The 27,973-nt window shown below is 43.7% G+C and overlaps 1 protein-coding gene across 1 annotated transcript in view; it reads right to left on the reverse strand.

The window, feature by feature from the left end:
• The window catches only part of RPS6KA2 (ribosomal protein S6 kinase, 90kDa, polypeptide 2), a 244,302-nt gene that overhangs the window by 150,548 nt on the left and 65,781 nt on the right, over nt 1-27,973 (reverse strand). The window contains exons 2-3 of the mRNA XM_015428014.1: nt 22,605-22,721; nt 3,106-3,187 (exon numbers count right to left, since the gene is read on the reverse strand). Coding sequence (XP_015283500.1) covers nt 3,106-3,187; nt 22,605-22,721 — 199 coding nt within the window. The remainder of the gene's footprint in view (nt 1-3,105; nt 3,188-22,604; nt 22,722-27,973) is intronic.

The raw sequence follows: 27,973 nt of genomic DNA on the forward strand, positions 1-27,973 counted from the left end.
AGGTTTTCCCTGCCAGCCAGCTGGCTGGTGGCGAATCTAGGCCCCTAAAATCAGGGGAAACCCTGCTGGGACCTGGGGGCTGGGAACCCTAGTAGGGCTACCTGCTGCTAGGACCCTGGTAAGTCTCTTGAAATCTAGCTCAAAATCATATGCTATTAGCAGAGACGTGACCAATTGTGGTAGGTGGTGGTACTGGGACAGAGGGAAGACAGAATCTGTTCCCTCCTCTTCCATGGTCCATCCATAGGGAGGTCTCTCTCTATTTCTTAGCATCACCAAGTGAAATTCATTCACTGTGAATTAGGTTTCTTATAACTTTTGTCACATGATTTTGCCATAGTGCAATTCTAAACAGAGTTATACCCACCTAAGTCCACTGAAATCAATAAGTTTAGAAGTTTGTAACTCTGCGTAGGATGGCATAGTTAAAGGCTCCAGTACTGTGCAGCATGGAAAGGGAAAATGTTTTACGAAGAAGCTCTCAATGAATCTGATGAAAAAAGCTTTGATTCTAGAAACTTATATCCTGAGTCTGAGTATCTTGTTAGTCTTTAAGGTGCTAGTGGACTCAAATCTGTCTCTTTTTCACTAAAGAGGAAAGGGATCCATGAGGGACAAAAAGGATGATGGGGGTGGGTGGGTTATGAAGAAATGAGCTATGGGGAAGTGGAAAGAACAGGTGATAGTGCACACATTGTGTTTGGGAGACAAGAAAATATGGCGGCAATGAGCATTCAACACAGACTCTGTAGGCTGCGGACTGGGTAAGGTAAAATTGATTATCTGGAATATAAAAATTCTTCAAGCTCTTCTGCCTTTTAGAATAAATTGTTTGTACAATACTCAGCCTGTCATTCAATGTTTGTGACTGCAAGACATCTGCTATTGTGCATCTTGAGAGCTATGCACAAATATTAAATTAACTTATGATAGGAATTCCTTCTGCTTCTCATCAATCATAGGCTCTCAACAATGATGTTTTTAGAAACGTTAAGAGGTTCTATAGCCTTATCATTAACTTCCAACAATGTGACTTCCCAGCTGTGTTATGCAGGAATAAATAGCTCCCATAAAAACCATGTATTGCTTAGACTGTATTATTATAATTTTTAAAATTGTCTTTTACCTACATTTTAATTCATTCTATGAATGATACCACTAAGTAATGTTCTGGATGTATAAATGAATCCACACGAACATCAGAAATGTGCATCTGGAGCTGAGTCACTGTATAAAAATCATTACAGGCACAAGTGAAAAAAGGCAGGATTGATTTCTTCCAGCTCTCTCAATTTACTTGTTTATTCAAAATATTTATATATTGCCTCAAAACAATTTATGTAAAATGTGATAAAACAATTAAAAACTATAATTAGATTTAAAAACAACAACAGCACTACACCCCAAAAGAACACATTCAAGAATAAATTGTGAGTGTTTTAGAGCAGCTGCTATCACTGGGATACCCCTCAGGGTAGTCGCAAATCTGGGGGAGAGGGGTCACAGCATAGAAGAGTTGTGGCTCTGTGGCTCTTCATAAGAGAAAGGCCAGTGAATCGTTCTAAGTAGCAGGCATCCAATGTGAACACAGGTTGGGGGCTCCGTGTGTATCCCAGGCCCGTAGCAATGGTGATGTAAAAAGGGACAGTGCACCATCAATAATTTGTCATGCCCTTTCATCAGCACTACAGATTGGTGTGAAATCTGTCACAAGGTATTCAAGTGTAAATTCTCTATGTAAAAAAGGAAGAAGTTGAGGTAAAAAGGTGTGAATCCTGTCATAAATCTTCCAAGGGTGGATTCTATATGCAGTTGGCATGCATTTTTCTTTATTGTACATCAAATTATTACATTAATGTTTATAAAATGGAATGCAATGTTAATTATTGGATCGAATTATTGAACCATTGGATTCTTTTATACTATAGGTGAGCTGCCCTGAGAGTAGCCCTGGTGGGTACATTAAGGATGCCCTCCCTTTATTCCCACTCAATCCACTGATTTCAACCTGCCTCATAGGGCTGTTGTGATAAAATGGAGAGGAGAGTGGCTGAAAGCCACTCTGGATCCCCACTGGGAGAAAACTGGAGCGTAAATGAACTAAATATTTAAACCATTAAGAAGCCTAATCTAAAGCAATCCCTTCAAACACCATCCTTTGCCCTCATAGCTTCTGGAATTGCACTGGGTGGGGCTTCATCACAGAAGCTACTGCTGTGACTGTAGAGGCAACGAGGGTGAAGGATAGAGGCTGGGGACGGGGCTCTGACCACCCTGCAGCTGACTGAAGAAGAAGGGAGGAAGGCAAGGGGATTAATGGTAGAAACAAGACTAGTTCTTAGGGGCAAAAATGCCCTCTAAAGTGATCTTGAGAACTGTACTGCTGATTTTGTAACAGTGACCAACTACACACCCCACTTCACCCTTCCAGCTAAGCAATGAGCAACAGCTGTGTTCTTAATGGTGGGTGTGGTCAGGGAGGAGGGAAATCATTTTATTGCTTGAGGAGGGGAGGCTGGAAAGGATTGAGATGACAATGTGTCAAAATTTCCACAAGCACACCTTTTTCTGCATCATATCAAGTTCTGCCTTCAGAACTGCAATAAGCAAAGTTTGTTTGTCAATGTTGGCATGCTTCTTTGGATTATGGAAGATACAGTTAATTACTTAAACACAATAAGGGGACTAAAGGAATCAAACAGTGAACCTCCCCTCAACAGGAAAGAGGAAATGTGCCAATTAACACACCAATAATCAGTGCTATTTGTTCACCTGGCAGGCAAGATAAGCACAAAAGAATAGCATCTAGACTATAAAGGAAGACTATAAAGGAAAATGAAAGAGAAAAATGCATGCCAAGTGTTCAAATTTCCATTTCCTTTAGTCCTATCTAACAGAAGGCTACAATGGTTCATCTGGTTTTTTCCCCTGGCCACATTTTTTTTTATTCAGAAAAATGCAAAAAAACAGGATAATATCTAAAGACAGAATCTAATCCCTCACTTGACACACTGAAATATGTACAACTTCAAACACAACAAAGTCTTTGCTTAGTAATAATGGACTCTGTGGATCATAAACTTTGAGTTCAATTTTACTTCTCACCTTTCAGAGTTGCTTTCTTAAGTACCTTCATTGCATATAGCTGCCCAGCATCTGATCCTTTGATTTTCCTCACTAGAAATACCTGTAGAACAAAGGCATTGAAAAGCAATCAATGTACTTTTAAATTAAGGGTACATGTAATCAGTGTTCCCTCTAAGCTGAGTTAGTGTGAGCTAGCTCACAGTTTTTTAGCCTCCCGCTCACAGATTTTTGTCTCGGCTCAGGGAGGACGGCTCCAGAGCAAACTAATTTATGCCAAATTGCTCATTCACAACTTTTATGCCGGTAGCTCACAAAGTAGAATTTTTGCTCACAAGACTGCATAGCTTAGAGGGAACATTGCATGTTATATTTGCATAATGAAAAGTAATGGTGCAAGAGTTCTACTTAAAGTTCAGGTAAATAGTATGTTTTCCTATTATATTTGTCCCCCTTAGCAGGCCCTGAACATGGAAGATATTATTCCAGACACAAAGTGTTCCCTTAAAGGATGTTATTTGTTTCTTGTATGGCAGAGTTACACACAGGAAGCATATAATAATATAAAATATGTAACCAAGTTGATACAACAGGTATGCAGACCAATTAGGCAATCCTCCTAAATACTAATATCTGAATTTTCAATCCACTCAATTGCAGCTGGGGAGAGTTCAAAGAGCTCTGTCACATCTCCCTGGAAAGCACAACACTCATGTTCCTGTGACAGATGGAAAATAGTTTGGCAGGGTGCACCACAATCGCATTTGCAGTCCTTGTACTTTGCCCCCTTTAAACGACAGACCTGCACAACTGCCAAAGCCTGTTCGTATTCTATTAGCCATCTTCCATACTTTACACGGCAAGTAAAAACCTGCAGACCTCTCCTTGGTGTTTATCAGGTTATTGATATCGAGTGGAAGGCAGGAAGGTACTGACTGGATATTAGGGAAAACTTTTTTACAGTTGTTCAACAGTGGAATCAGCTACCTAGGGTGGTAGTGAGCTTCCCCCTTACTGGCAGCAGCTGGACAAACACTTGTCAAAGATGCTCTAGGCTGATCCTGCATTGAGCAGGGGGTTGATGGACTATATGGACCCTTCCAACTCTGTGATTCTATGATTCTATAATACATCTGCTGATGGTTCTCTTTGTTGTACTGAGCTGAACATCAAGTTTGTGTACATGGGGCTGTTGAGCCATACTGAAGCACCGTATTCTGCAACCAACCCCAAAACTGAGCATCAAAATGTTGTAGCAGATACACCCCAAGTCATACCACATAATTCTTGGAAGAATGTTGATCCGCATGCATATTTTCATTGTGACACTGCTAAGATGGTGTTTATAGCTCAAGGTTCTGTCTAGAGTAATGCCAGGGTACTTAGGTGTATGGTTGTGTGAAAGTCCAGTACAATTAAGGTAAACATTCAGTTCATGGTCAGCAAGATTGTTATTGAGATGGAAACAGGAGCATTCCGTTTTTCCTGGACTTGGGATAAGCCGCCATTTACGGTAGTAGTCAGCCAGAATTTCAAGGTTCCTAGTTAGTATTTCCTCAGTGCTTTCAATTGATTTGTGCCTTATTGCAATTGCAACGTCATTGGCATGTGAAGACTTCCTGGATATCATCTTGGCAACATCAGGGATGTATAGATTGAAAAGAATTGGAGCGAGGACTGAGCCCCGGGTAGACAGTTATTCAGTTTCTTCTGCTTGCTGACTGACTGATCCATAATTACTTGGAAAGTTCTATTGCTCAGCATGTTATTTAGGAGTCAAAATAATGTTCTGCAGGGGTAAACCTGTAAAAATGTGTACAGCAGACCATCCCTCCAGACTGTGTTATAGGTCTGGTTGACAAAAACTGCTGATGTCTTAAAGACACTTCTAATACCCTGCCTCAATGAAAGTTGTTAAGCTGAGAACCTGGTCTTCACAACTATGATGGGGTCTAAATCCTGCTTGCTCTTATATGGACATGTTCATTGATTCTGTCACTTATTCTGTTCAGAATTAGCCTCTCAAGGAGTTTATAACAGGAACTCAGAAGGGAAATGGGTCTGTAACTTTCAGCCAGATTTTTTGGTTTTTCAGGCTTCAGAATAGCAACTATCTTTGCTTTCTTGAATTCCTCTGGGAGTCTTCCTGTTCTCATGATGTCAGTGAGAAATTTTGTGAGCCACTTCTTAGTGAACATACTGCTGTTGATCAGGAACTCATTATGGATGCAGTCAAAGCCTGGTGCCTTCCCTCTCTTGATGTCCTTCAGTGCCTTGCAAATCTCATCAGCACTGAAATTCCCTGACAGCTCACAGTCTTCAGGGCAGGTGTGTTTCAAAATCTGGAGTTCTTTTTTTATCCTGATTGTAAAATCTCGATTCTTCAGAGCTATGGATAGGGATACCAGTCAGGCAGCTACCTGGTTTGATGTGACCTCTGGTTTTCCTCAGCGCACAGGTGGGCTTGCACCTAGTTTTTTCAGCAGGCTCCAGGCTTTCCTACTGGAATGCCTGAAATCCAAATTCACAGTTGCTTCAGTCCATTTTTGTCTATGTGTAGCTGATCTGAAGGTGCTTCTGTTTTTAATGTCAAAAACGAGATGCAAGCCATGTTCTTCAGCCCAGTCAACAAGCGCCTCACCATTCTTATCATTAACCATGTATCTCCAATTTCCATGGACACTGTTAAAGTGGGGGCTGTTAAATTTTCACTCTGTGGTGGGCTTGATTTCTGTTATCAAGATGAGTTCCTTGAACAAAAGCTAAATCTATTTTATTGACCAGTAAGATTCACGACAGTTCCACTGGAGAAGGAAATGGCAACCCACTCCAGTATCTTTGCCAAGAAAACCCCATGGACAGTAACAAAAGGCTAAAATATATGACGCCGGAAGATGAGCCCCTCAGGTCAGAAGGTGTCCAACATGCTACTGAGGAAGAGCAGAGGGCAAGTACAAGTAACCCCAGAAAGAGTGAAGCGGCTGAGCCAAAGCCGAAAGGACGCTCAGTTGTGGATGTGTCTGATGGTGAAAGGAAAGTCCGATGCTGCAAAGAACAATATTGCATAGGAACCTGGAATGTAAGATCTATGAATCAAGGTAAGCTTGACGTGGTCAAAAAGGAGATGGCAAGACTGAACATCGATATCTTAGGAATCAGTGAACTTAAGTGGACAGGAATGGGCGAATTTAACTCAGAAGACCATTATATCTACTACTGTGGCCAGGAATCTCGTAGAAAAGATGGTGTGGCCTTTATAGTCAACAAGAGAGTGCAGGGGGCAGTACTGGGATACAATCTCAAAAATGACAGAATGATTTCGGTCCGATTCCAAGGCAAACCATTCAACATCACAGTAATCCAAGTCTATGCCCCAACCACTGATGCAGAAGAGGCTGAAGTGGACCAGTTCTATGAAGACCTACAACACCTTATAGAACTAACAGCAAAAAATGATGTCCTCATCATCATAGGGGACTGGAATGCTAAAGTAGGAAGTCAAAAGGTAACCGGAATAACAGACAAGTTTGGCCTTGGAAAGCAAAATGAAGCAGGGCAAAGGTTAACAGAGTTTTGTCAAGAGAACACACTGGTCATAGCGAACACCCTTTTCCAACAACCTAAGAGACGACTCTACACATGGACATCACCAGATGGGCAACACCGAAATCAGATTGACTATATAATTTGCAGTCAAAGATGGAGAAGCTCTATCCAGTCAGTAAAAACAAGACCTGGAGCTGACTGTGGTTCAGATCATGAGCTACTCATTGCAAAATTCAGACTTAAACTGAAGAAAATTGGGAAAACCACTAGGCCATTCAGGTTTGACCTAGATCGCATCCCTGATGAATATACAGTAGAGGTGAAGAATAGATTCAAGGGTCTGGATTTGATAGATAGAGTGCCTGAAGAACTATGGACAGAGGTTCGTGACATCGTACAGGAGGCAGCAATCACCACCATCCCAAAGAAAAAGAAATGTAAGAAAGCAAAGTGGCTTTCTGATGAGGCTTTACAAATAGCAGAGGAAAGAAGGAAAGCGAAAGGCAAAGGCGAAAAGGAAAGATTTACCCAACTGAACGCAGATTTCCAGAGAACAGCAAGGAGAGATAAGGAGGCCTTCCTGAATGAACAGTGCAAAGTAATAGAAGAAAACAATAGAATGGGAAGGACTAGAGATCTCTTCAAGAAAATTGGAGAAATCAAGGGAGCGTTCCATGCAAAGCTGGCCATGATAAAGGACAAAAACGGTAGGGACCTAACAGAAGCAGAAGAGATTAGGAAAAGATGGCAAGAATACACAGAAGAACTATACAAGAAAGACCTCAATGTCCTTGACAAACACGACGGTATAATCACTGACCTTGAGCCAGACATCCTGGAATGTGAAGTTAAATGGGCCTTAGAAAGCATTACTAACAACAAAGCTAGTGGAGGTGATGGTATTCCAGCTGAGCTATTCAAAGTCTTAGAAGATGATGCTGTTAAAGTGCTGCACTCAATTTGCCAGCAAATTTGGAAAACGCAACAGTGGCCACAGGATTGGAAAAGGTCAGTATACATTCCAATCCCAAAGAAGGGCAATGCCAAGGAATGTTCAAACTATCGCACAATTGCACTCATATCACACGCTAGCAAGGTCATGCTCAAGATCCTACAAGCTAGGCTTCAACAGTACGTGGATAGAGAACTACCAGAAGTACAAGCTGGGTTTCGAAGAGGTAGAGGAACGAGAGATCATATTGCCAACATTCGCTGGATTATGGAGAAAGCAAGAGAGTACCAGAAAAATATCTACTTCTGCTTCATTGACTATGCTAAAGCCTTTGACTGTGTGGATCACAACAAACTATGGCAGGTCCTTAAAGAGATGGGAGTACCAGACCACCTCACATGTCTCTTGAGAAACCTGTATAAGGGCCAAGAAGCGACAGTTAGAACCGGATACGGAACAACTGATTGGTTCAGCATAGGAAAAGGAGTACGACAAGGATGTATACTGTCACCTTGCTTATTTAATATATATGCAGAGTACATCATGCGAAATGCTGGCCTGGATGAATCACAAGCGGGAATTAAGATTGCTGGGGAAAAGATCAACAACCTCAGATATGCAGATGATACCACTCTAATGGCTGAAAGTGAAAAGGATCTAAAGAGCCTCTTGCTCAGAGTAAAAGAGGAGAGCGCAAAAGTGGGCTTGAAGCTCAACATCAAAAAAACTAAGATCATGGCATCCGGCCCCATCACTCCTTGGCAAATAGAAGGGGAAGTCATGGAAGTGGTGACAGACTTCACGTTCCTGGGATCCCAGATCACCGCAGACTGTGACAGCAGCCATGAAATTAAAAGACGCCTACTCCTTGGGAGGAAAGCGATGGCGAACCTAAACAGCATGATAAAAAGCAGAGACATCACCCTGCCAACAAAAGTCCGCATGGTCAAAGCAATGGTATTCCCAGTAGTCATGTATGGCTGCGAGAGTTGGACTATAAGGAAGGCCGAGCGCCGAAGAATAGATTCTTTTGAACTATGGTGCTGGAGAAGACTCTTGAGAGTCCCTTGGACTGCAAGAAGATCAAATCAGTCAATCCTAAAAGAAATCAACCCTGACTGTTCCCTGGAAGGCCAGATAATGAAACTGAAGCTCAAATACTTTGGCCACCAAATGAGAAGGGAGCACTCACTGCTGAAGACCCTGATGCTGGGAAAGATTGAAGGTCAAAGAAGATGGGGACGGCAAAGGATGAGATGGTTGGACAGTGTCATCGACGCAACGAACATGAAATTGAACCAACTTCAGAGGACAGCGGAAGACAGGAGGGCCTGGCGGGAGATGGTCCATGGGGTCGCGAAGAGTCGGACTCGACTGTGCGACTGAACAACAACAAAGATTCACGACAAATATTGGCATTTAGACTTGCCTGTCCCCTCAAAATTAATCTGGCAGATTCGAATGCAGTCTCCTATACCCCTTGTTACGCAGTCCTGATTGTTTCTATGTGTGTAGTGTAGACAGGAGATCCTACAATTTTCTGACGGACAGAAGTTCTAGCTCTTTAGCGTTATCCAGGGTGCACCACAAGGAGGAGAGCTAGAATTGCACCACCCTCAAAGGATATATCTTTAGCATAAACAATTTATCCATCTATATACTATTTCCCAAGTGTGTCCCCTATCTGCATTGAATCCTCAGATTGGGCCACACTTGCACTAAACAGATTTTTGTGCAAACTTGGGTTATCTCCCAAGTCTGGGGAAAAATCTGAAATCAGAAAAATACATGGGGATGTTAAATCCCCCCAAAGTGAAAGTTCTCTGCTTGCACGGAAAATACACCTACCTCCGGTGATTGTCATTGAGCCCAGCAATGGTTGCACCAGAAAGCCCTGCTGGGTCTAGCGGTGGCTGCGCAGCTTCGCAGAACCCAGCAGTGGCCATGCAGCCCAGGAGCCCCAATCAGCTCAGCAGCAGCTGGGCAGCCTGTGGGAATGGCAGCAGCTGTGCAGCTTGGGAGCTATGTGGGCATACCACAGTGGCATAGCCCCTGAGCTGCACTGGGCCCAGCAGGAAAATGAGGGGGATTCTCCCTCCCACAAGCATCACTGGCCCACGCTTGCCATACTTTAATTCATACACACACAAAAATGTACAAGCTCATATCTTGTCACAATGGTCCATCATGGCTTAACTATTAAACTATCTTCCCCAGACAATTATTTGCTGCATAATAAACAAAACTCTAGATTACACACTAAATGCCAAATATTCTTTGGTAGGAAAAAAATATGCCACCCTGATTTAAAATGTGGCAAGAAGAATAGGCCATCCACTGAGTCGGCCCAAAAGAAAAATGCACAAATCCACATTACCTGATACTGCTTCCCTACTTGAGGCAACTATCAAGCTTTCACTGAAAATCTTTATAGCTTCTCCCCAGAATCCAGATGGGACTAATTCGCTATCTCCTCTACCACAAACTAACCAAGAAGAGCAAGTGAAGGAAGAATAAATATATTAATTTTATTTATGGTGATGATATTTTTGGGTGTGTATGCCTGGAAGTCATGTTTGACTTCTTGCAACCACTAGTGGGGCTTGGACATTTCAGACAGTTGGCTTATTATTGCCTGCCTCTGCATCCCAGCTCTGGTATTCCTTGGAGGTCTCCCTTCCAAGAACTTGCCAGGGTCAGCCCTGCTTAGCTTCCGAGATCTGATAGATCAGGCTTGCTTGTAAATACATTTATTTTTAAGAGGATTCATCAATGCTTGTATGACAGTCCCCCACATCTCCCCGTCTGGCTAATTTTTCCCACCAAAATTTCAGTTCCCTTCAGTGTCTGAGTTGCCTTACAGTAGCATGTATATCTTCTCTTTCGCTTTTTTCTTTAATAAACTTTTAACTGTCCCACCCTTTGTTTAGCTATTCCTTTAGCCTTTCGACTCAGAACAGGAACTTGAGGGGAAGACAGGAGCTGTCCTGTTTTATAAACCCTAATGAAACGGCACTTGAGGCACAGCAACTTTCAAAACAGAAATAATATTTTATTGAACAGACAGAGGATATATATATATAACAGGGGTAGTCACGGTTTTGAGATTGCTGTGGTAAAAAAACCCTTTTAATATATACGTAGTTGAATTCTTAGAACATTCAAGAGTGTATTTGTAGTTTTGTGTCAAGGTTTTCTAGTTCTTTCTTTGAGACGTATTTTGCTTAGTATATTTCAGCACTAACGTAGTTCTTATTAATGTTTCTTCTTGAGTACAGCATTTGCTTAAAGTTTCTAGCTTCAATCCTGAAGCTTCAATCCTGAAGACAATAGGGACTAGGCTCCTGAATTTCAAGTAAGGAGCCAATAGAGACATTGGCGGGAAGTCCAAACACGCCAATGGAACCTAGGGGCGTCCCTCCCCAATTGTATAAAGTTGGCCACCCGGCCGTTAGTTTTTGTTCCATGTGTGAAGTACTAACAAACGTGTCTTCTCCGATGTTGTGGTCCGTGTCCTGATGTATCGAACCCAGTACTTTTCAAAGGCTAAGAAGGGTAGGCCCTGGTTAGTACTTGGATGGGAGACCGCCAAGGAATACCAGGGTCATGATGCAGAGGGAGGCATTGGCAAGCCATCTCTGAATGTCTCTTGCCTTGAAAACCCCACCAGAGTTTGCCATAGTTTGGCTGCAACTTGATGACCAAAAAAACCAACCTCAAAAGAAGAAAACATGAGAAAACAGATGCCTACAAGTTTGGAGGCCACAAAAATGACACTATTATGTACAGGCTCGTAGTGGGCATTTTAGACAAAGATTTATCCCAGAAATTTCAGGTGGAAAGTAAGCTTACCCTTGAAGGGGCAATATAGATGGCAAGAAATTCAGAATTGATAAAAGTTCAAGTCCAAGATCAAGTGCTTTAAATGGGGTCCAGGAGGCAGCAAAAAAACACAATTCTCCAAACATTCCCAAGGGACGAGGAGACAGCCACAGCAAGTCCAGAGACACCCCTATTACACAAACTGCTCCCTGTACATAGGTATGACTTTTCTAAAGTGCACTTAAAGCGGTCCGTGTTTCTTTGGGGACCTTTAAGTCTTTGTATACATAACTGGCACCACATTCCAAGAAACAGAAGGAGGCAAAGAACATTTAAGTAATACACTTTTATTTAGGGGGAAAAGGGATAGTATAAAGAAAAAGTGGAGAGAAGAGATAGACCATTTAAAACTAAACAGTTCCAGCAGAATATCATATACATTCAGAGGAAGCTAGTACAACCTAGTCCTATGTAAAGATACTGTTGGGGGAGGGGAGTTGCTGCCTGAATGGGGACTAAAAGTGGAGAATAAAGAATGAAAAATATACTTTGCCTGTCCAACAAGAGGTCCTTGAGTGAGACAGAATCCTTGCCTGGTTCTAAGTTGATTTCTAAGGGTAGTCAAACCCAAACTGCTGCACAAAAGAGTTGTTGGTCCATTAGGGTTTGAATTTGGGAAGGGGAAAAAAATTCTTGCTGGTGCTCCTAGAAGCTGCTGAGAGGCTGGTGGGGCATATGGGGATCTTGACTGAGTTAAAATGAAAAGACAAAGGACTAGCTTGGGTAGTGGTAGAAATTGTTCTAGTTAATGCCCTGCCTCTCTGGGGAAGGTAGGATACCTCCATTCACTCTGGGTGCAATTGATTAGTTTACTACTCTGGTAGAGAGGAATGCATTGGGTCATCAGCTCCAGGTTGGGAAATACCTGAAGATTTGGATCCTGAGGAGGGTGGGGTCTGGAGAGAGGAGGGACTTCAATGCAGTATAATGCCATAGAGTCCACATTCCAAATAGGCCATTTTCTCCAGGTGAATTGAACTCTGTCACCTGGAGATAAGTTGTAATAGCAGGAATCAGCCAGATATAATAATTACCAGGCATCCAAGACAGGCCCATGACAATCGATGCCTTGGGGCTCTCCTTGGCTCAGCTGGCATTTTATTTCCAATGTGTAAGAACATAAGAGAAGCCAATGTTGGATCAGGCCAATGGCCCATCTAGTCCAACACTTTGTCACACAGTGGCCAAAAACACCAGGTGCCATCAGGAGGTCCAGCAGTGGGGCCAGGACACTAGAAGCCCTCCTACTGTTGCCCCCCCCCCAGCACCAAGAATACAGAATATAGACCAAGAGTTCCTATCTATATCTTGTGGCTAATAGCCACTGATGGACCTCTGCTCGGTATGTTTATCCAATTCCCTCTTGAAGCAGTCCCTGCTTGTAGTCACTACCACCTCCTGTGGCAGTGAATTCCATATGTTAATCACTCTTTGGGTGAAGAAGGACTTCCTTTTATCTGTTATAACCCGACTGCTCAGCAATTTCATTGAGTGCCCATGAGTTCTTGTATTGTGAGAAAGGGAGAAAAGTACTTCTTTCTCTACCTGCTCTGTCCCATGTATAATCTTGTAAACCTCGATCATGTCACCCCTCAGTTGTCATTTCTCCAAGCTAAAGAGCCCAAACACATGTATGGCTAGTTTTAAAGTTTTCTTTAATGTCAGAAAATATGCTTTCCAAAATGGTGAGGGACCCTAGTGGCCATTTTCCCTTCTCTAATGCATCTGGGGTACAAGATTCCACAGTCTGGGGGGTGTCCTCCAGGCAACATCACCAGCCACAAAATCGATCTCTGAACACCCAGATGCACGGCACACACAGAAGGCAGAATGCCCAGCAGAAACTGCTGAGTGCCATAAAAGTAAGAAGACAGGACACTTTGCAACAGTCTGTCACACACTTGAAGGGTGCAAGAGGTGTGAAATATATTTGGATTCAAGACGTGTGTAGTGATCAGCTCAAAGTTTATTAGTGAATCAGTTCAAACTTAAGATAAACCCAATAGGACTAAAGGCATGAAAATCAACACACACACCCCACACACACACTCCCCATGACAGGCTATTTACATTGCTGCCTTGGAAGAGGTGGAGGAGACGGGCACCACTTCTAGCCATTTGGTGTAAGAGTCTACCAAGATGAATATCTGTCCCGAGAAGGGCCCGCGAAGTCCAGGTGTAAGCAGGACCATGGTTTGTGGGTGGATTCCCACTGTTACACTGGGACTCCAGGAGGCACCGGCCGGGTTTCTTGGCAGGCCTAGCAGCGCTTAACACAGTCCTCGATTTTGCTGTCTAAGCCAGGCCACCATACATAGCTGTGGACCAGTGCCTTCATCCGCATGATCCCCAGGTGCATGTAGTGCAGCACCACTAGAACTTGCTGGTCTAATGGTGCTGGTACCACCATGTGGCTTCCCCCCAACAGGCAACCCTTGCGTGCTGAAAACTCATCTTGATGGGAGGAGAATGCTGCAAATTCAGGGCCTACCCGGCTGGTGGTACAGCCCCTCCCCACCTAGTCTAAAATACAGGAGAGGACACGGTCCTTCGCGGTGTGGCGGGACATGTCGGTTACCTGAAGAGGATGGTCAGGGAGGTCCTTGAGGAGCAGGATCTGACATGCTGGGGCAGGGTCCAGGTCGCAGGAGGGGAGCAGCAGGCGGCTGAGGATGTTGGCATGACCCATCGCCTTTCCAGGGCAGTGGAGAAGTGAGTACTGGTATCCCGCCAGGAAGATAGACCAACGCAGCACCCTGGGGGATAGCATCCGTGGCATCTGGTGATCCAGGGACAGCATGCCCAGCAGGGGCTTGTAATCAGTCACGATGGTGAGGGGCCGCTTGTTGAGGTAGTCGTGGAATTTCTTGACTGCTGCCACGATTGCCAGTGCCTCTTTGTCTATTTGCACATAGTTGTGCTCAGCCAAGGACAAGGTGTGGGAGTAGTAAGCCATGGGAACCTCCCTGCCATCAGGTAGCTGGTGTCCGAGAACGGCTCCTACTCCGTATGGGGAAGCGTCACAGGTGAGGACGACGGGCAGCATTTCGTTGAAGTGTGCCAGGATGGCGTTAGAAGTGAGCAGCTCCTTCATGGCCCGGAACACGGCATCTTGCTTCTGGCCCCAGACCCAGGGAGCCTTCATTTGAAGGAGCCGGTGCAGTGGCTCCGCAACCGCAGCCTTGTGGGGCAGGAATGAATGATAAAAGTTCAATAGCCCCCAAAAGGCCTGGAGTTCCTGCTTGGCTGTGGGAGCCGGGGCGTTGATGATGGCGTGGATTTTTTCAGGAGTTGGGTGGATGCCCTGGGCATCGATGGAGAACCTCAGGAATTTGAGTCGTGGGGACCCCCAGGAGACATTTTACTCACTTTATTTTGAGACCGGTGGCTTGGAATCGCTGCAGGATGGTGCGCAGTCTCTTGGCGAACCCCTATTCTGTGGGTGCAGCAATCAGAACATAGTCGAAGAAGGGCTGACCCCTGGGAATTCCTTTAAGAATTGAGTCCATTAAATTCTGGAAAATTCCCTGAGCTACACTGACCTCAAATTGCAGCCACCACACTCAGAATGCTCCCCTGTGGGTCACTATCGTCTGGGCTTCTGCGGAAGCATCATCCACCAGTAGCTGTTGGTAAGCCTGAGCTAGGTCCAGCTTACCGAAGATGTTGGCACCCACCAGGGACGCCAGGACGTGGCTGACCACTGGGACTGGATATGTGTGGTCCTGGAAGGCCTTGTTTATCATGCATTTCTAGTCCGTGCAAATGCGGACGTCTCTGTTGGGCTTTACTAGTGTTACAATCCTGGTCTCCCATAGGGCATGTGGTACCGGCTCTAAAACTCCTTGGGCCACTAGCCAGTTCAGCTCGTCTATCTTGGGCTTTAGGGTAAACAGGATACACCTGATTTTCAGCCATATGGGCTGGACCTCTGGATTGAGTTCTTGGGAGATGGGAGGTCCGGTGTAACAGCTGAGCGTTCCATCAAAAATTGCCAGAAACTCATCATACACCCTCTGAAAGTCTCTAGTGGCTATGTGGTGCACCCCCGTAACTCGGAACCCTAGGGGCGCAAACCAAGCAAGTCCTATGAGGCTCGTACGACTGCCTCTCACTACCAGCAAGTCCAAAAGTCCAGTGAAGTGCCGGTACTGCACTCGGAACTTGCCCTCCTCCGGGATGGACACTTTGTTCTTAGAAAAGTCACATAGGGTGAAACCGGCAGGCCGCAGGGGAGGGCCCCCTTAGGAAAGAGTCTCTTAAACGTGTCCACAGAGATTATAGAGATGGAGGACCCAGTGTTGAGCTTCATCATACAGGGGCTCCCCTCGATCAGGATGGTAACAATAATTTTGTCAGGGGTGTCCCGGGGCAAGTGCAGTACCTGTTGCTGCTGGACAGAGGTGGTGTGTAGCTCCACAGAGTGCGTCGAGGTGGGGGTTGCCACTAGTCGCCTCTGGTTCCCTTTGGCGCAACATGGCCAACCTTTCCGCAGTTCCTGCACATGGCGTCCCGGAATTGACAGGATCTCCTCTCATGGGGCTCTCCGCAGCTGGTGCATGTGGTTGGGGTGGTGGCATCTCCGGCGCATGGCAGTGTGGACGGGCGTTGCTGTGCAGCCGGCGTGTGGAGTGCTGGAACTGTAGGACCTTGTCGGCTTCGTCCTCCGAAGTGTCCACGTGGTGAGCGGCCGTGGTCGGTGTCCTTGAAGATAGTGGGCTTTTTGTGTGCCGGACCTCTGTGGTGAACTGCTCTGTGCCTTCTGAGGCAAGGGCCATCTCCATGGCTTCCTTAAAGTTAGGGTCACCTTTCACAAGGATCCTCCTCTGTAGCCACTCATCCCTTATTCTGCAGACTAGCCAGTCCCGGAGGGCTTCCTTGAGGTTCACAAAGTTGCAGTGCTGGGCGATCCGCTGTAGTGCTGTGACAAAATTTGTGATAGATTCGTTGGTGGTCTGGTTCCTTGCATAGAGCATGTGGTGGATGGTTATGACGGACGGCTTAGGGGAGAAATGTTCCTTAAGCTGATCCAGGATTGTTTCGTAGGCTGTGTCTTTGAGATCCACAGGGGTGATGAGTGAGCAAGTGATCTCATAGGTTATGCGGCCACATATCCGGAAGAAAGTGTTGTGCTTCTTCCCTGTGGCTCAATCCCAGAAGACTCGAGGAAGAACTTGAACTGGCCGACGTAGGACTCCCAGTCCTCTGTGGTGGCGTCGTATGCATCGAAGTGTCCTGGAGTGGCAGCCATGGTAGCAATGGTCCCAGTAGCGATGCGATGCGCATGGCTCAGGAGCTCGGGGCCCAATGCGGTGCTGGAGGGCGCTGGGCTGGCTCAACAGGTTCCTACCTTTGTCGCCAGTGAAATATACTGGGTTCAAGACGCGTGTAGTGATCAGCTCATAGTTTTATTAGTGAATCAGTTCAAACTTAAGACAACTCCAACAGGGCAGAAGCCTTGCTTATATGTATGAAAATCAACACACACCCCACACACCCACTCCCCGTGACAGGCTATTTACATTGCACCTCCTAATCAATAGGTCCTTTCCAGGATCCTGGCTGCGTATTGTTCCGGTAACTCAAGCTAGTCAGTTTCCCGGTGCTGTCCTTGCTCAGTACATAACAAGGTGGTAAAACAGGATAATGCCAATGACCAAGTCTTTCTGGGACCAGTTAGATGTTCTGACAATCCCACAGACCCTTGGGAGGTTTCACTGCAGATTAATGACCATCCAGTGAAATTCTAAATTGACACTGGATCTGATGTAAGCATAATCTCATAATCTGTCTATCAGTATATCAGTAGCCCACCCAGTCTCGACAGACATTCACATTCCTCACCAGCCCAGGATGATGCAACTAAAACTGTGCAGACTAGACCCAATACAAAGTAAAATATTATGAGTTTACAGTATATGTTCTTTGTGCCTAGACTAATAACCTACTGAGTTGTGATATCATCATTGCAAAGGGCCTGGAAGAGCTTTCTGTGGAGCCTCATAACAGGATAGGAACCTTGAAGACTGCACCAATACAAATAAGGCTCAAATAAAGGGCTGTACCCTATTCTGCCTGCACAGCCAGAGCAATATCAAACCCTTTACTTCTGAAATAGAAAGCAGAACTTGATAGCATGGTAAAATGTGGGGTTATGGAATCAAATACAAAACCTACAGACTGGTGTACCCTGATGATGCCAGTACCAAAAAAGGATGGCACTGTACATATATGTGTAGACTCAAAACAGCCAAATAAAGCAGTAAAAAAAGAGATACATTCTTTCCACTATGGATGATATCCTCCCACGACTAGCAGATGCTTGCATGTTTCACTGCTGGATGCCGCCAGCTGATTCTGGCAGCTCCAGTTGGATCCAGACAGCACAAATTAACCATGTTCATCATGCGATTTAGGAGGTTTTTTTACCTACAGATTAACATTTGGAATTTCTAGCACCCTGGAGTTCTTTTAAAGGGAAATGACAGAACTGTTGCAACACCTTGAAGGTGCATTTGTGTTTACGGATGACAGTATATAGCCGTACTGAGGAAGAACACAATGAAAAACTAGGCAAAATCCTAGCAACCATAAATGCAGGAGGATTAAAACCGAATGAACACAAGTGTCTCCTTTGCCAGAAAGAGCTACAGACCTTGGGCATTATATAGATTAGCGTGGGGTAAATCCTGACACAAGGAAGGTAGAGGCCATTTCAGGAATTGATCTCCTGAGAGTCACTACAGAATTAAATGTTTAGGGACATGGTACACTATTATGCAACTTTTTGCTAAACTTGGCAGAAGTATTGTACCCACTGAACAAAATGCTAAAAGCAGACATCATTTGGCACTGGAGTTCAAAACCAGATGAAGCCTTCCTCAAGATAAAACAACTTTTGAAAAAGGCATCAGTATTGGCATTTTATGGTATCTGACACAATACTGTCATTAGCTCTGATGCTAGTAGCTATGGGATAGGAGGAGTGCTACTTCAGGAGGATGAGGGAGAGTTGAAAGCTTGGCATTTTGTTCGAGGAGACTAACAGACTCAGAGACCTGTTATGCCCAAACAGAGAAGGAGTCCTTGGCAGCCATTTGTACATGTGAAAAATTTTCATAGTATCTTTTGGTGTAGCCAGTTGGTGTAGTGGTTAGGAGTGCGGACTCTAATCCCGAAGAAATGGGTTTGATTCTCCACTCCTCCACATGCAGCTGCTGGTGTGAACTTGGGTCAGTTACAAGTCCTTTCAGAGCTGTTCTTGAAACAGCAGTTTTTGAAAGAGCTCTCTCAGCCCCCACCAACCTGGCCTGCCCCCTTCCAGAGAGAACATAACCTGCCTGGCCTTGCCCATCCTGCCCCGCCCAGCACCTCTGGCATCTGAGTGCCTATCATCATGGCCTGTCTTCCTGTTGGGAGTAGCTCTGAGCTTTTCTGCCAGCAGGTAAGTCCTGCCCCCCAGCTCAGCCTCTGTTAGCATTGCTGGTAAAGTTACCAACTTCAAGGTGGCACCTGGCGATCTCCCGCTATTACAATTGATATTCAGATGACCAAGATCAGTTCCCTTGGAGAACATGGCTGCTTTGGAGGGTGAACTCTATATGGATGAGGTCTCTCCCTTCCCTAAACCCCACCCTCTCCAGTCTCCACCTCCAAAATCTCCAGGTATTTCCCAACCTAGAGATGGCAACTCTAGTTGCCAGCCTCAGAAGGAGACTTAACATGGGGGTGGGGGATTGCCAGCAATGTGGGTACTGGATAGGGCCCCTCCCTGGCATGGAGACACCTCACCTTCTCTGGAAGCCCTCAAGTAATTAGAGAGCCTTGGGAACAGAAGGGCCAGCTTCAGCTGTAGTAGCCTGTTCATGAGTATCTCTGCTTTCCCTCCTTCTTGCAAATCCCTGTAAAATGAGAGTGTCTAGCTGTTTTTTTTAAAGGTATCCATTTCACATTTTGCCTGCTATTGCACCAAAACTGTAAGGAGACTAAAATAAGCACTGTCAGAGCAGCTAATTGATTTTAAAAAGACCTATTCACAAGGTATTTTAATTTCATTCTTCAGGTGAAGAAAAAGCAGGATATATAAAGACATAAAATACAGGTGCACAAACATGAAACTCCTATCAAGCAGGTTTCACGTTCAACCTTTAAAGCTGCCTGGGGGATCTTTGACATCAAATAAAGAGGATGACAGTCCACTTCAGCAGTTAATAAATAGAAACTATAATTTCAAAATGGGGACATGCTGTTTATGACACATGGAACTCTATGGCTCTTTGAGGGAGGGGGAAATCAGTATGTGTCTGATAGTCTTTCATAGCCTTGTTTGGCACATAGCTGTAGAAAGCAAAGCTACCAATTTAAGTCACTAGCCATTTGTCACTGATTCCATGTAATACTGAATAATATTGCATTTGGATGCATTCCCCTCAAAACAGATGAATCAAACAGTGAAGACTGTGTGCTGTTTAAGAAGTCACAAGTATGAAACTTCTAGGAAAATACAACATATAAAAATCAATGTATTGCAAAACATTTTTATTTGTTTGCTTGTTAAATTTATATCCCACCCTTCCCTAACGGGCTCATCACAGTCACATTATTATTATTCATAAACAATAATCATGGCCATTTCCACACAGGTTGTATGCCCCAGGTTCAATGCTGTTCCCCCCCCCTTTCCCAGAGCATTGCTTTCCCTGGCTTTTTTCTAATGTTCCGCAAACCTGCTTTGCTGCAAAGTTTTGGGAAAGATAGCAGTAAAACCTGGATGGCTGCCATGTGGGCAGGAAAGTTCAGATTTTCCTACCCACATAGAAGTTATTTTCCCTGACACTATCCCCACTGTGGTCATTGCCTCAGGGATGCTTTTTAAAATCCACAATTGCATGATAGCAATATACCACTATGCAATATGTGTAACAGGTTCTCTGAATTCGCAGCTTACTTTTTTAAAAAAAGCCTCTAGCCCCTGCCATTGTGGAGATAAAAGACATAGCTTGACACCAATGCTCCCTCTAAGCGGTGGAGTCTGGTGAGCAAAAATTCTACTTTGTGAGCCACTGGCATTAAAGTTGTGAGTGAGCGATTTGGCGGCTGCATAAATTAGTTTACTCTGGAGCCGTCCTTCCTGAGTTGAGACAAAAATGTGTGAGCCGGAAGTTAAAAAACTGTGAGCTAGCTCACACTGACTCGGCTTAGAGGGAACACTGCTTGACACTAGATTAATTTTTTAAAATAAAAGCTGAGAATTCAGAGAACATCAGGTAAAAACTTGTCTGCCTCCACCCTCCCATTGAGATTCCCAAAATGCTGCTCCAGGGATACAGCAGACCCTTAGAAACAGCATGCAATGTGAGTCAGGGAAAATCAGAAATTGGGATAACAGGGAGAAATCAGTGAAAATCACTCCCTCCCTTGTCACTGATGGAAACTGACCTCAGATCCAACACAATGTGTTAGCTTGGCATTCGGGATCATACTTTAGGTCAAATGGAAAACTGGTGTGCCTGCAAACCTTGGTTGTGGTCACACATGTCAGAAAAGGGAGGGGTGGGAACGAAGCTATTTCCTCTGGAGGAATTTGACCCGCAGTTGCACAATCACACCTCCCTTTGAAGCTGCAAGCGCAGTCCGTCAGTGCGTGATCAGATGCAACTGCGGGTGAGTCGGGGGTGTGTGTGTGCCTTTTCCCCCCATGCACTTAACCGAGGGATCAATGAATCACACCTCCGCATTGAGGGCTCCCTATGGAGTTTGCGATGATGCACATACTGCAAAGGGGGGGGGACAATGGCACGGAGTCGGGATGGCCTGATCAGACCATCCCGATACCATGAGAGCGCACTGGAGCGATCAGACATGGGAAAGTCCATTCGTGGCCTGTCACAACCTGGTAGCTACCAGATTTTAATTTTCCCCTGGTGTCTTTTTTAGATTTTAATTTTCCCTGTGGTGGAGCAGAACGGGTTGCCACCAGCTGTGGGGTGCTTCCCAGATGTTGTTGTCTGATTGCGCCCTTTAAATCTGCCCGACATTTGCACCTATGTCAGGTCTAATTGTGCATATGATTGCTGTCCTTGAAAGCTTTTGAATGGAAAATGAGTGTGTGTGTGTGGGGGGGGGGAATCAGATGTACAGAGATAATATGTATGTAACCATCTGGATTGTCTGTCCCTTTCATATCGATGAATATATAAATGGCTGTTCAGATGCCCAAATATCAAATAAAACGAGCCCAGTAGCATTTTAAAGACTAAACAAACATAGTGTTACTGGAATAAAAAATTTTGCTTCTCCAGACTAACATAGCTATCCATCTGGACTTGTCAACTGAGATCAGAAATACATTCAATGGCCCACAACATTTAATAACAAAAAAATATGTGATGTATCACCACCATGCTGCAATTTTTGTTGCCCCTGGTCCACTTCACTGTGTACTGCTTGTGGGGGCAGGTAACTTGCAAGGTTTTGCTCAATGCTACCAAGGGAGCTTGGAGAAGAAAGTATTAGGGATGCTGCTTTCAGGGGCAGCCATGTGCTGCTTGTAACACTCAGTTCTAGCCAAAGTGTCTTAATTAAATGGAGGATAAAATGGAGTAGAGGAGAATGATGTAAACTGCTTTGGGTCCCCGGGGGGGGGGGGAGATGAGATTGGATTTATACCCCACCCTACACTCAGAGTCTCAGAGTGGCTTACAATCTCCTTCCCTTCCTCTCCCCACAACAGACACCCTGTGAGGTGGGTGGGTGGGGCTGAGAGAGCTCTGAGAGAACTGCTCTTGAGAGAACAGCTCTGAGAGAACTTGTGATTGACCCAAGGACTCAAATAAATAAATGAATAATGAATCAAATAAATAAAATGGTATGGAGGTTCTATAGCTTTTAATGATTTCAGTTAAATGTTACTTATATCATTAAGAAAGTGAAAATAGAAACATAGCCTCCTATGCAAAGTCAGGACTTGAATCTCCTCACGTATAAAAAGATCCAGACATGTGGGGAGAAGTACAAGTTTTCCTTGCTTGTTGCTTCTTTGAAACAAGCAGCTCTTTTGCCAGTCATCTAGTTGCTACTTTTTTAATTCAGTAAGAGTTCCAGACATCACTGTAACAGACCACATATTATAAAATGTTACCTTTCCATAGGAACCTTGTCCTAACACTTTCAGCAGCTCAAACTGGGATGGGTCTGCTTTTTCAAAACCTTCCTTAACATGATGACTGATGTCTATCTCCTTCACAATTCCTTCTTCCTGTGAATAAGGGGGGGGGAAAAACCAAAGCACAAGTGTTGGCATGAATAAATATATCACTTATTTTAACCGCTGGCACACGTATTCTTCTGTCACTTGGAAAGCATGAGTTGTACTCGCAAAACCATTAACTTCACCTCATACAGTATTTCCTTTCCTTCTGTTGAACATCCAGTTCATAGAATGGATCTCTCCCCTTTCCTCCCATGGCTTCATGCACCCATGAAAATGTGCTGCAAAGGGTTAAAGAGCCCTTAGGAACAGATTGAGATGCAATATTGGGGAGCTTACAGCTCAAGGGAGAACTGGTCAAAGAGTCACCTCTTGTGCAAGTTCTTCAGGAAACAAAACAAGAGTCTTGAGTGGGTGATTTCTGCCAAATCCTCATGCTGCATCCTACTCTCTTGCTAAGGTTTCCCTGACTCACAGGTGCAGATGGAGGGGTGCTGCCAAGGGATGAAGAGAGATTCATTCCATGAACTCATTTCTTTCATGATTCATTGTATCCAGTCCCTTCTACCTCAGTGTGAGACACAAGATTCTTACTTATTTCTGTCTACAAAATACAAGGACAGATCATTACTATCTAAAAAGAAAACCTGTAAAATGAAGTGCAGCAGTCGGTCCCTAAGGCTGCTCTGTTTCACAAACCAATTTGTTTCAGTTCACATCAGCCCAGCAAAAGTGATTCTTAACATCTAGTTCTATTATTTGATAGAGGAGGAAAGGAAGAATAAGTATGATACATGCCACAGTGCCCTTAGAGCACTTTTCCCTAAATAGTCTTTCCATAAGCATCACAATGTTCATAAATCTGGTTTTATAGCAAAATCCCCAACTATAGGATGACAATGGAGAGAAAATCCTGAATGGTGTCCTGAAAGAGCTTTAGGAAATGTCTCATTCCTATCTTCTTCATACCAAGAAATGTGCACATTATATACCGTAGGTCATCCAGTAAACAACGAGTACACCACTCTGTGTCTTCTGCTTGCATTCACAGCACACAAAGGAATGCAGAGAAACAGGCTTTCTCCCATACAGTTAGATTTTACAACTGAAGAGAAATTGTTCCAATCTGATGACTTTGAAAAGGAAACCTCCATCCTACTTTGTAATTTGCCTTCTAGAGGCTATCCATCTGATGTTCAACAGACAATAAATATACAATAGCACCATAAAATCAGACTGGGTATACCTGAGATTAAAGAGCTGGAAAGAAAGGGGTTGTCTGTAAACTGACTGATGGTAGCATGGATATTGGAGAAGCATACATCAGAACTAGTATCCAGTTCCAAATTTGAATCAATCTGGTTTCCAATATTTTCATATCTCACTATGCATGATATTCTACCTGCAAACTTACATTATCATAAATGGCTAATGTTATGAAACATTATCATAAAGGTTTGTTGGGAAGAGGTGATATTCGTAATCCTTACCTCTTTAATTCTGTAGACCAATAACCTTATGTATTATAGAAGGTCTTTCGGTTGAAGTGTTACGATTTACAATAATTACTTACTTATTTATTTATTTATTTATTTCCTCAGACTTATACCCCGCCCTCCCCGCAAGCAGGCTTAGCTTGTGATTGTAATTAAGATGCACCTTCATGTTGATGTATCTTTGTTAATGGCAATAGTATAGCTCAACTTGTTTTGAAAAAATTAAAAAAATAAATTACAAAAAAAAAGAACTAGTATCTATTAGACCAGTGGTTAGTTATTGCAAGTAGTCCATAAATCCAACTTGGACAGATTTCTTCCTCCCCACATCTATGGCATCAGACCAGGCTCAACCAGAGGCCCCTGTCAGGGCTGCTTGCCTACTTGTGAGGAGAACCGCTCCTCATGGGGGGGCTTGGGGGGCATATTGGCAGCATGGAAATTCCCCTGCCTTTAATGGAGACTACCCACCTGAAGCTAATAGCACAACTACTATCATGTGGGGTCCATGAAATTTTTTGGTGTTAAAAAGACCTGAGCAAGGCTGCTAACAATAGGACATTTTGGGGTCATTAATTGTGATTGCATTTTTTAAAAAGTACAAATCAAAAGTAAAAGTCTGCGAGTTTTATCAGGAATGAAACTTGCACTAGGGCATTTTCCTTTGTGGGAAGGGATTTAACCCTTTCATTCACATACACTTTCACTAGCAATCAAATGGCAATATCAGCCTTTTACATAGGAGAAAGTCTGTTTTTTGCACTCCTTTATTCTTTGAAGGTCTATAATAACACAGGGATTTGTAGCACTCTGTGGGTGTGACTTCACCTTGCCAAGCCAATGTAGCTGTAACTGAGCTTTCAAGGATGCTGGAAGGTCTTATAATGGATATTTTGACCCTTAGCTAGCCACAAACATAGTTATTCAAAGAAACCCCACTCCTTTGTTGAAGGGGAAACTACATGTGGCTGATTGTACAAGCCAGTTTATTGTTCATTTTTAGTTTGGATTAGTGGGTTTTACTTGTTTTGATTCTTTAGCCAGATTTTACAGATATAATTCTTAGTGTGAACTAGAATTTTGCCATTTCCATTTGTCTTTGAAAAAGTTTTGTGCTTTTGTTTCTTTCATGTTTGGGGGGGGGGTTTGGACAATGCACAATTTCAGTAGAAAGCTGTGGTTCTTAAAACTGATTACAAAGCAGGCTTTGGTTCTTTGTTCATTTAAGGTTTGAGGTGTATATTATTCATTCCTATGTTACACCATTTTATTTACTTGGTATTGTATATTTTATAGAGGAAGATTTCTGGAATGTTTTAGAAATTAAAAAAACATAATTCCAAATAAAAATTTTAAAATCACAGTATTACAAATCACACCTGTAGTTGCTTTCCTGTCATCCTCCCATTAACTGCACAGTTCAAACATACAGACATTCCACATATGCTGGTTCAGCACTGATGTTTAAAAAAATCCCCACTGCTAAAATTGCTCATGTTACTGCACTGTTACATGGTGAGGTAGTAGGTTCCAATTCTTTTTTTTTTAAGTTTATTTTTTAACAGTTTTTTCAAAACATTACATAGTTCATCATGTTAAATTTTTCACTTTTTTAGAGTTGTCAGTCCATAATTTACATCTTAGTACTTTCGAGAAGGCAGATTAATTTTGAATTTTGTGGGTAGGTTCCATATTCAAAGAAGAACGGTAGTTTTAAAGAGTTCATGGTACAGAGAAGACGGAAGACAGGTACTACTGTGGAGAGTTCCAACCGTGGGCTGCAATTTGGCTTGGGCCCTATACTGTAGCCAAGGCTTGTAGTTTGTGAATGGCAATTAGTGCAGAATTCAGTAAAACTGCACAACTAGTACAGAGTCTGGGAATCTCTACTTCAATGTCTTCTTTAAAAAATCAAGATACTCTTACAGATTACATAAATGTGTTTATCCATATGTTGGCTGTATCTGTAAAAGGCTTCAGAAATCTAATCTCTGTTTTAATCATCTTCATATTTAAATACAAAAAACATTATCTTTTTGTTTTTTAAGCAAGTCACCAAAATTCATAATTTGGACAGAATCAATCTAACAGTGTCAATTTGCATAGTATGGTTTTCAAACTTAATTTTTGACGCACCATTAAAGTTTTCCTCTCTTGGTATGCTACCTGTCGTATCTGTCACATGCTTAGTTTAATGATTAATCAAGCCCAGGTTTTACCCATTCCATTATCTCAACAAAGCTGCAATATGTCCTTTTATAATGTATACTGAAATCTAAATCCTCAAAACTTATATCAAGAAGAAATTCAAAGCTCATATCAATACAAAATTAAGATTATTTCAAGACTTTTCTTACACATTCGTACATCAGGAAAGTATTCCTGGATTAGCCAACAGAGAAGCACGCAGCACCAAAATCCAGATGGCCTATGAGTCCATAACCCATCTGTCATCATGCCATAACTGAAAAACATGCTGATGCTCATGAACAATATAGGAGGCTTTTTGGTTCCTGTGAACAGCAAGGAAAAGCTTGGGGGGTTTTCAACCAGGCTGAGCTGATGATATAATTGTGTTTAAAGCATTTTGTTACATGGTCGTTGAGGCTTGATGCAAATTAGACAGGGTAACACCAAGCACTTTCTCTGGCAAGTCCCAGCAATATGGTGATACAACGAAAATAACCTTAGCTCTGAGTGAACTGAGTATGCTTGTTTTACCTGCAAGTCTTTGCAGGCACTCTCCTCTGTCATCTTCTACACACACACCCTTCCAATAATAGGTTATGCAAGTTAGAAGCCTGGCAGGGATAAAAGTGCTTTGGCGTTTGTTTGTGCTGCTTAGCACTGCAACCTTATATAGGAATGGTATCTAGATCCATGATACCTAGATAATAATATCATACTAGGTAACAAATGGTAATACAGTTTTCTTGGCCAGTGTCTCCCATTAAGAGTAGGAATGCCAAACCATTCCCCAGATCATGTATACATCCTTTGACTGACTGCATTAATCTAAAACAGGGGTGGCCAGACTTCCGGTCTGTGGCTTCAGCGATGGCGGAGGCTCTCTCCTGAACAGGGGAGGCATTCCGCGCTCCAGGGGTGCTGGAGGGGTGCCACCTCAAGTGGCACCCCCAGGTGAGCCTCAGTGTGGAGGCTCCAAGCCAGGGGCGCTTGGGGGGGCGACCTCTTCGATGGCTTGAAGCCGGAGAATTGAGGTGCTCCTTTTTGCCCCAATCGGTTCACCCCCTGAGAGGCTCGGTTTTTACCGAGCATAGCTGAATGCCGGCTGGGACAAGCAAGAAGGTCAGCGAATGAAGCGATGATTAAGAGGTGCCTTAGCGGCGTCGGGAGGAATCCCAGACGTAAACAAACTGAACTGTGTTTTAAAGAGACGGGGGGAGGAGAAAAGAAAGCACTCAAGTGTGCCAGAGACTTAGCTGTTTTTTACGGATAAGTTTGCACTTGCTGAAGAAGTGTGAATAAGCACTCTTTAGTGTAAACAAAGCGGAAAATGGCCGGCGTCCGAAGTAGAGGAACAAAAGTGGGGCGTGGCTCTCAAAGTCCGAGGGTAGAGGAAGGAGATGTTTTCTCCACACTATCGGAGTTGCTTCGGCCCATAAACGAAAGACTCGATGGTCTTAACCAGTTGATGGCCGCTTCGAACCAGAGTATGGCAAAACAGCAACAGCAGATCACTGAGCTTGTGAAGAAGTCGATTCAAACTGACGAAAAGCTTAAAGAGACAGCACACGATGCTAAAAAGTTGAAGAAAAAAGTTGGTCTGATGGAACAAAAGCA

This window comes from Gekko japonicus, unplaced genomic scaffold (assembly GCF_001447785.1).
Source record: "Gekko japonicus isolate JY-2015 unplaced genomic scaffold, Gekko_japonicus_V1.1 scaffold1020, whole genome shotgun sequence".
NCBI classification, from domain to species: domain Eukaryota; kingdom Metazoa; phylum Chordata; class Lepidosauria; order Squamata; family Gekkonidae; genus Gekko; species Gekko japonicus.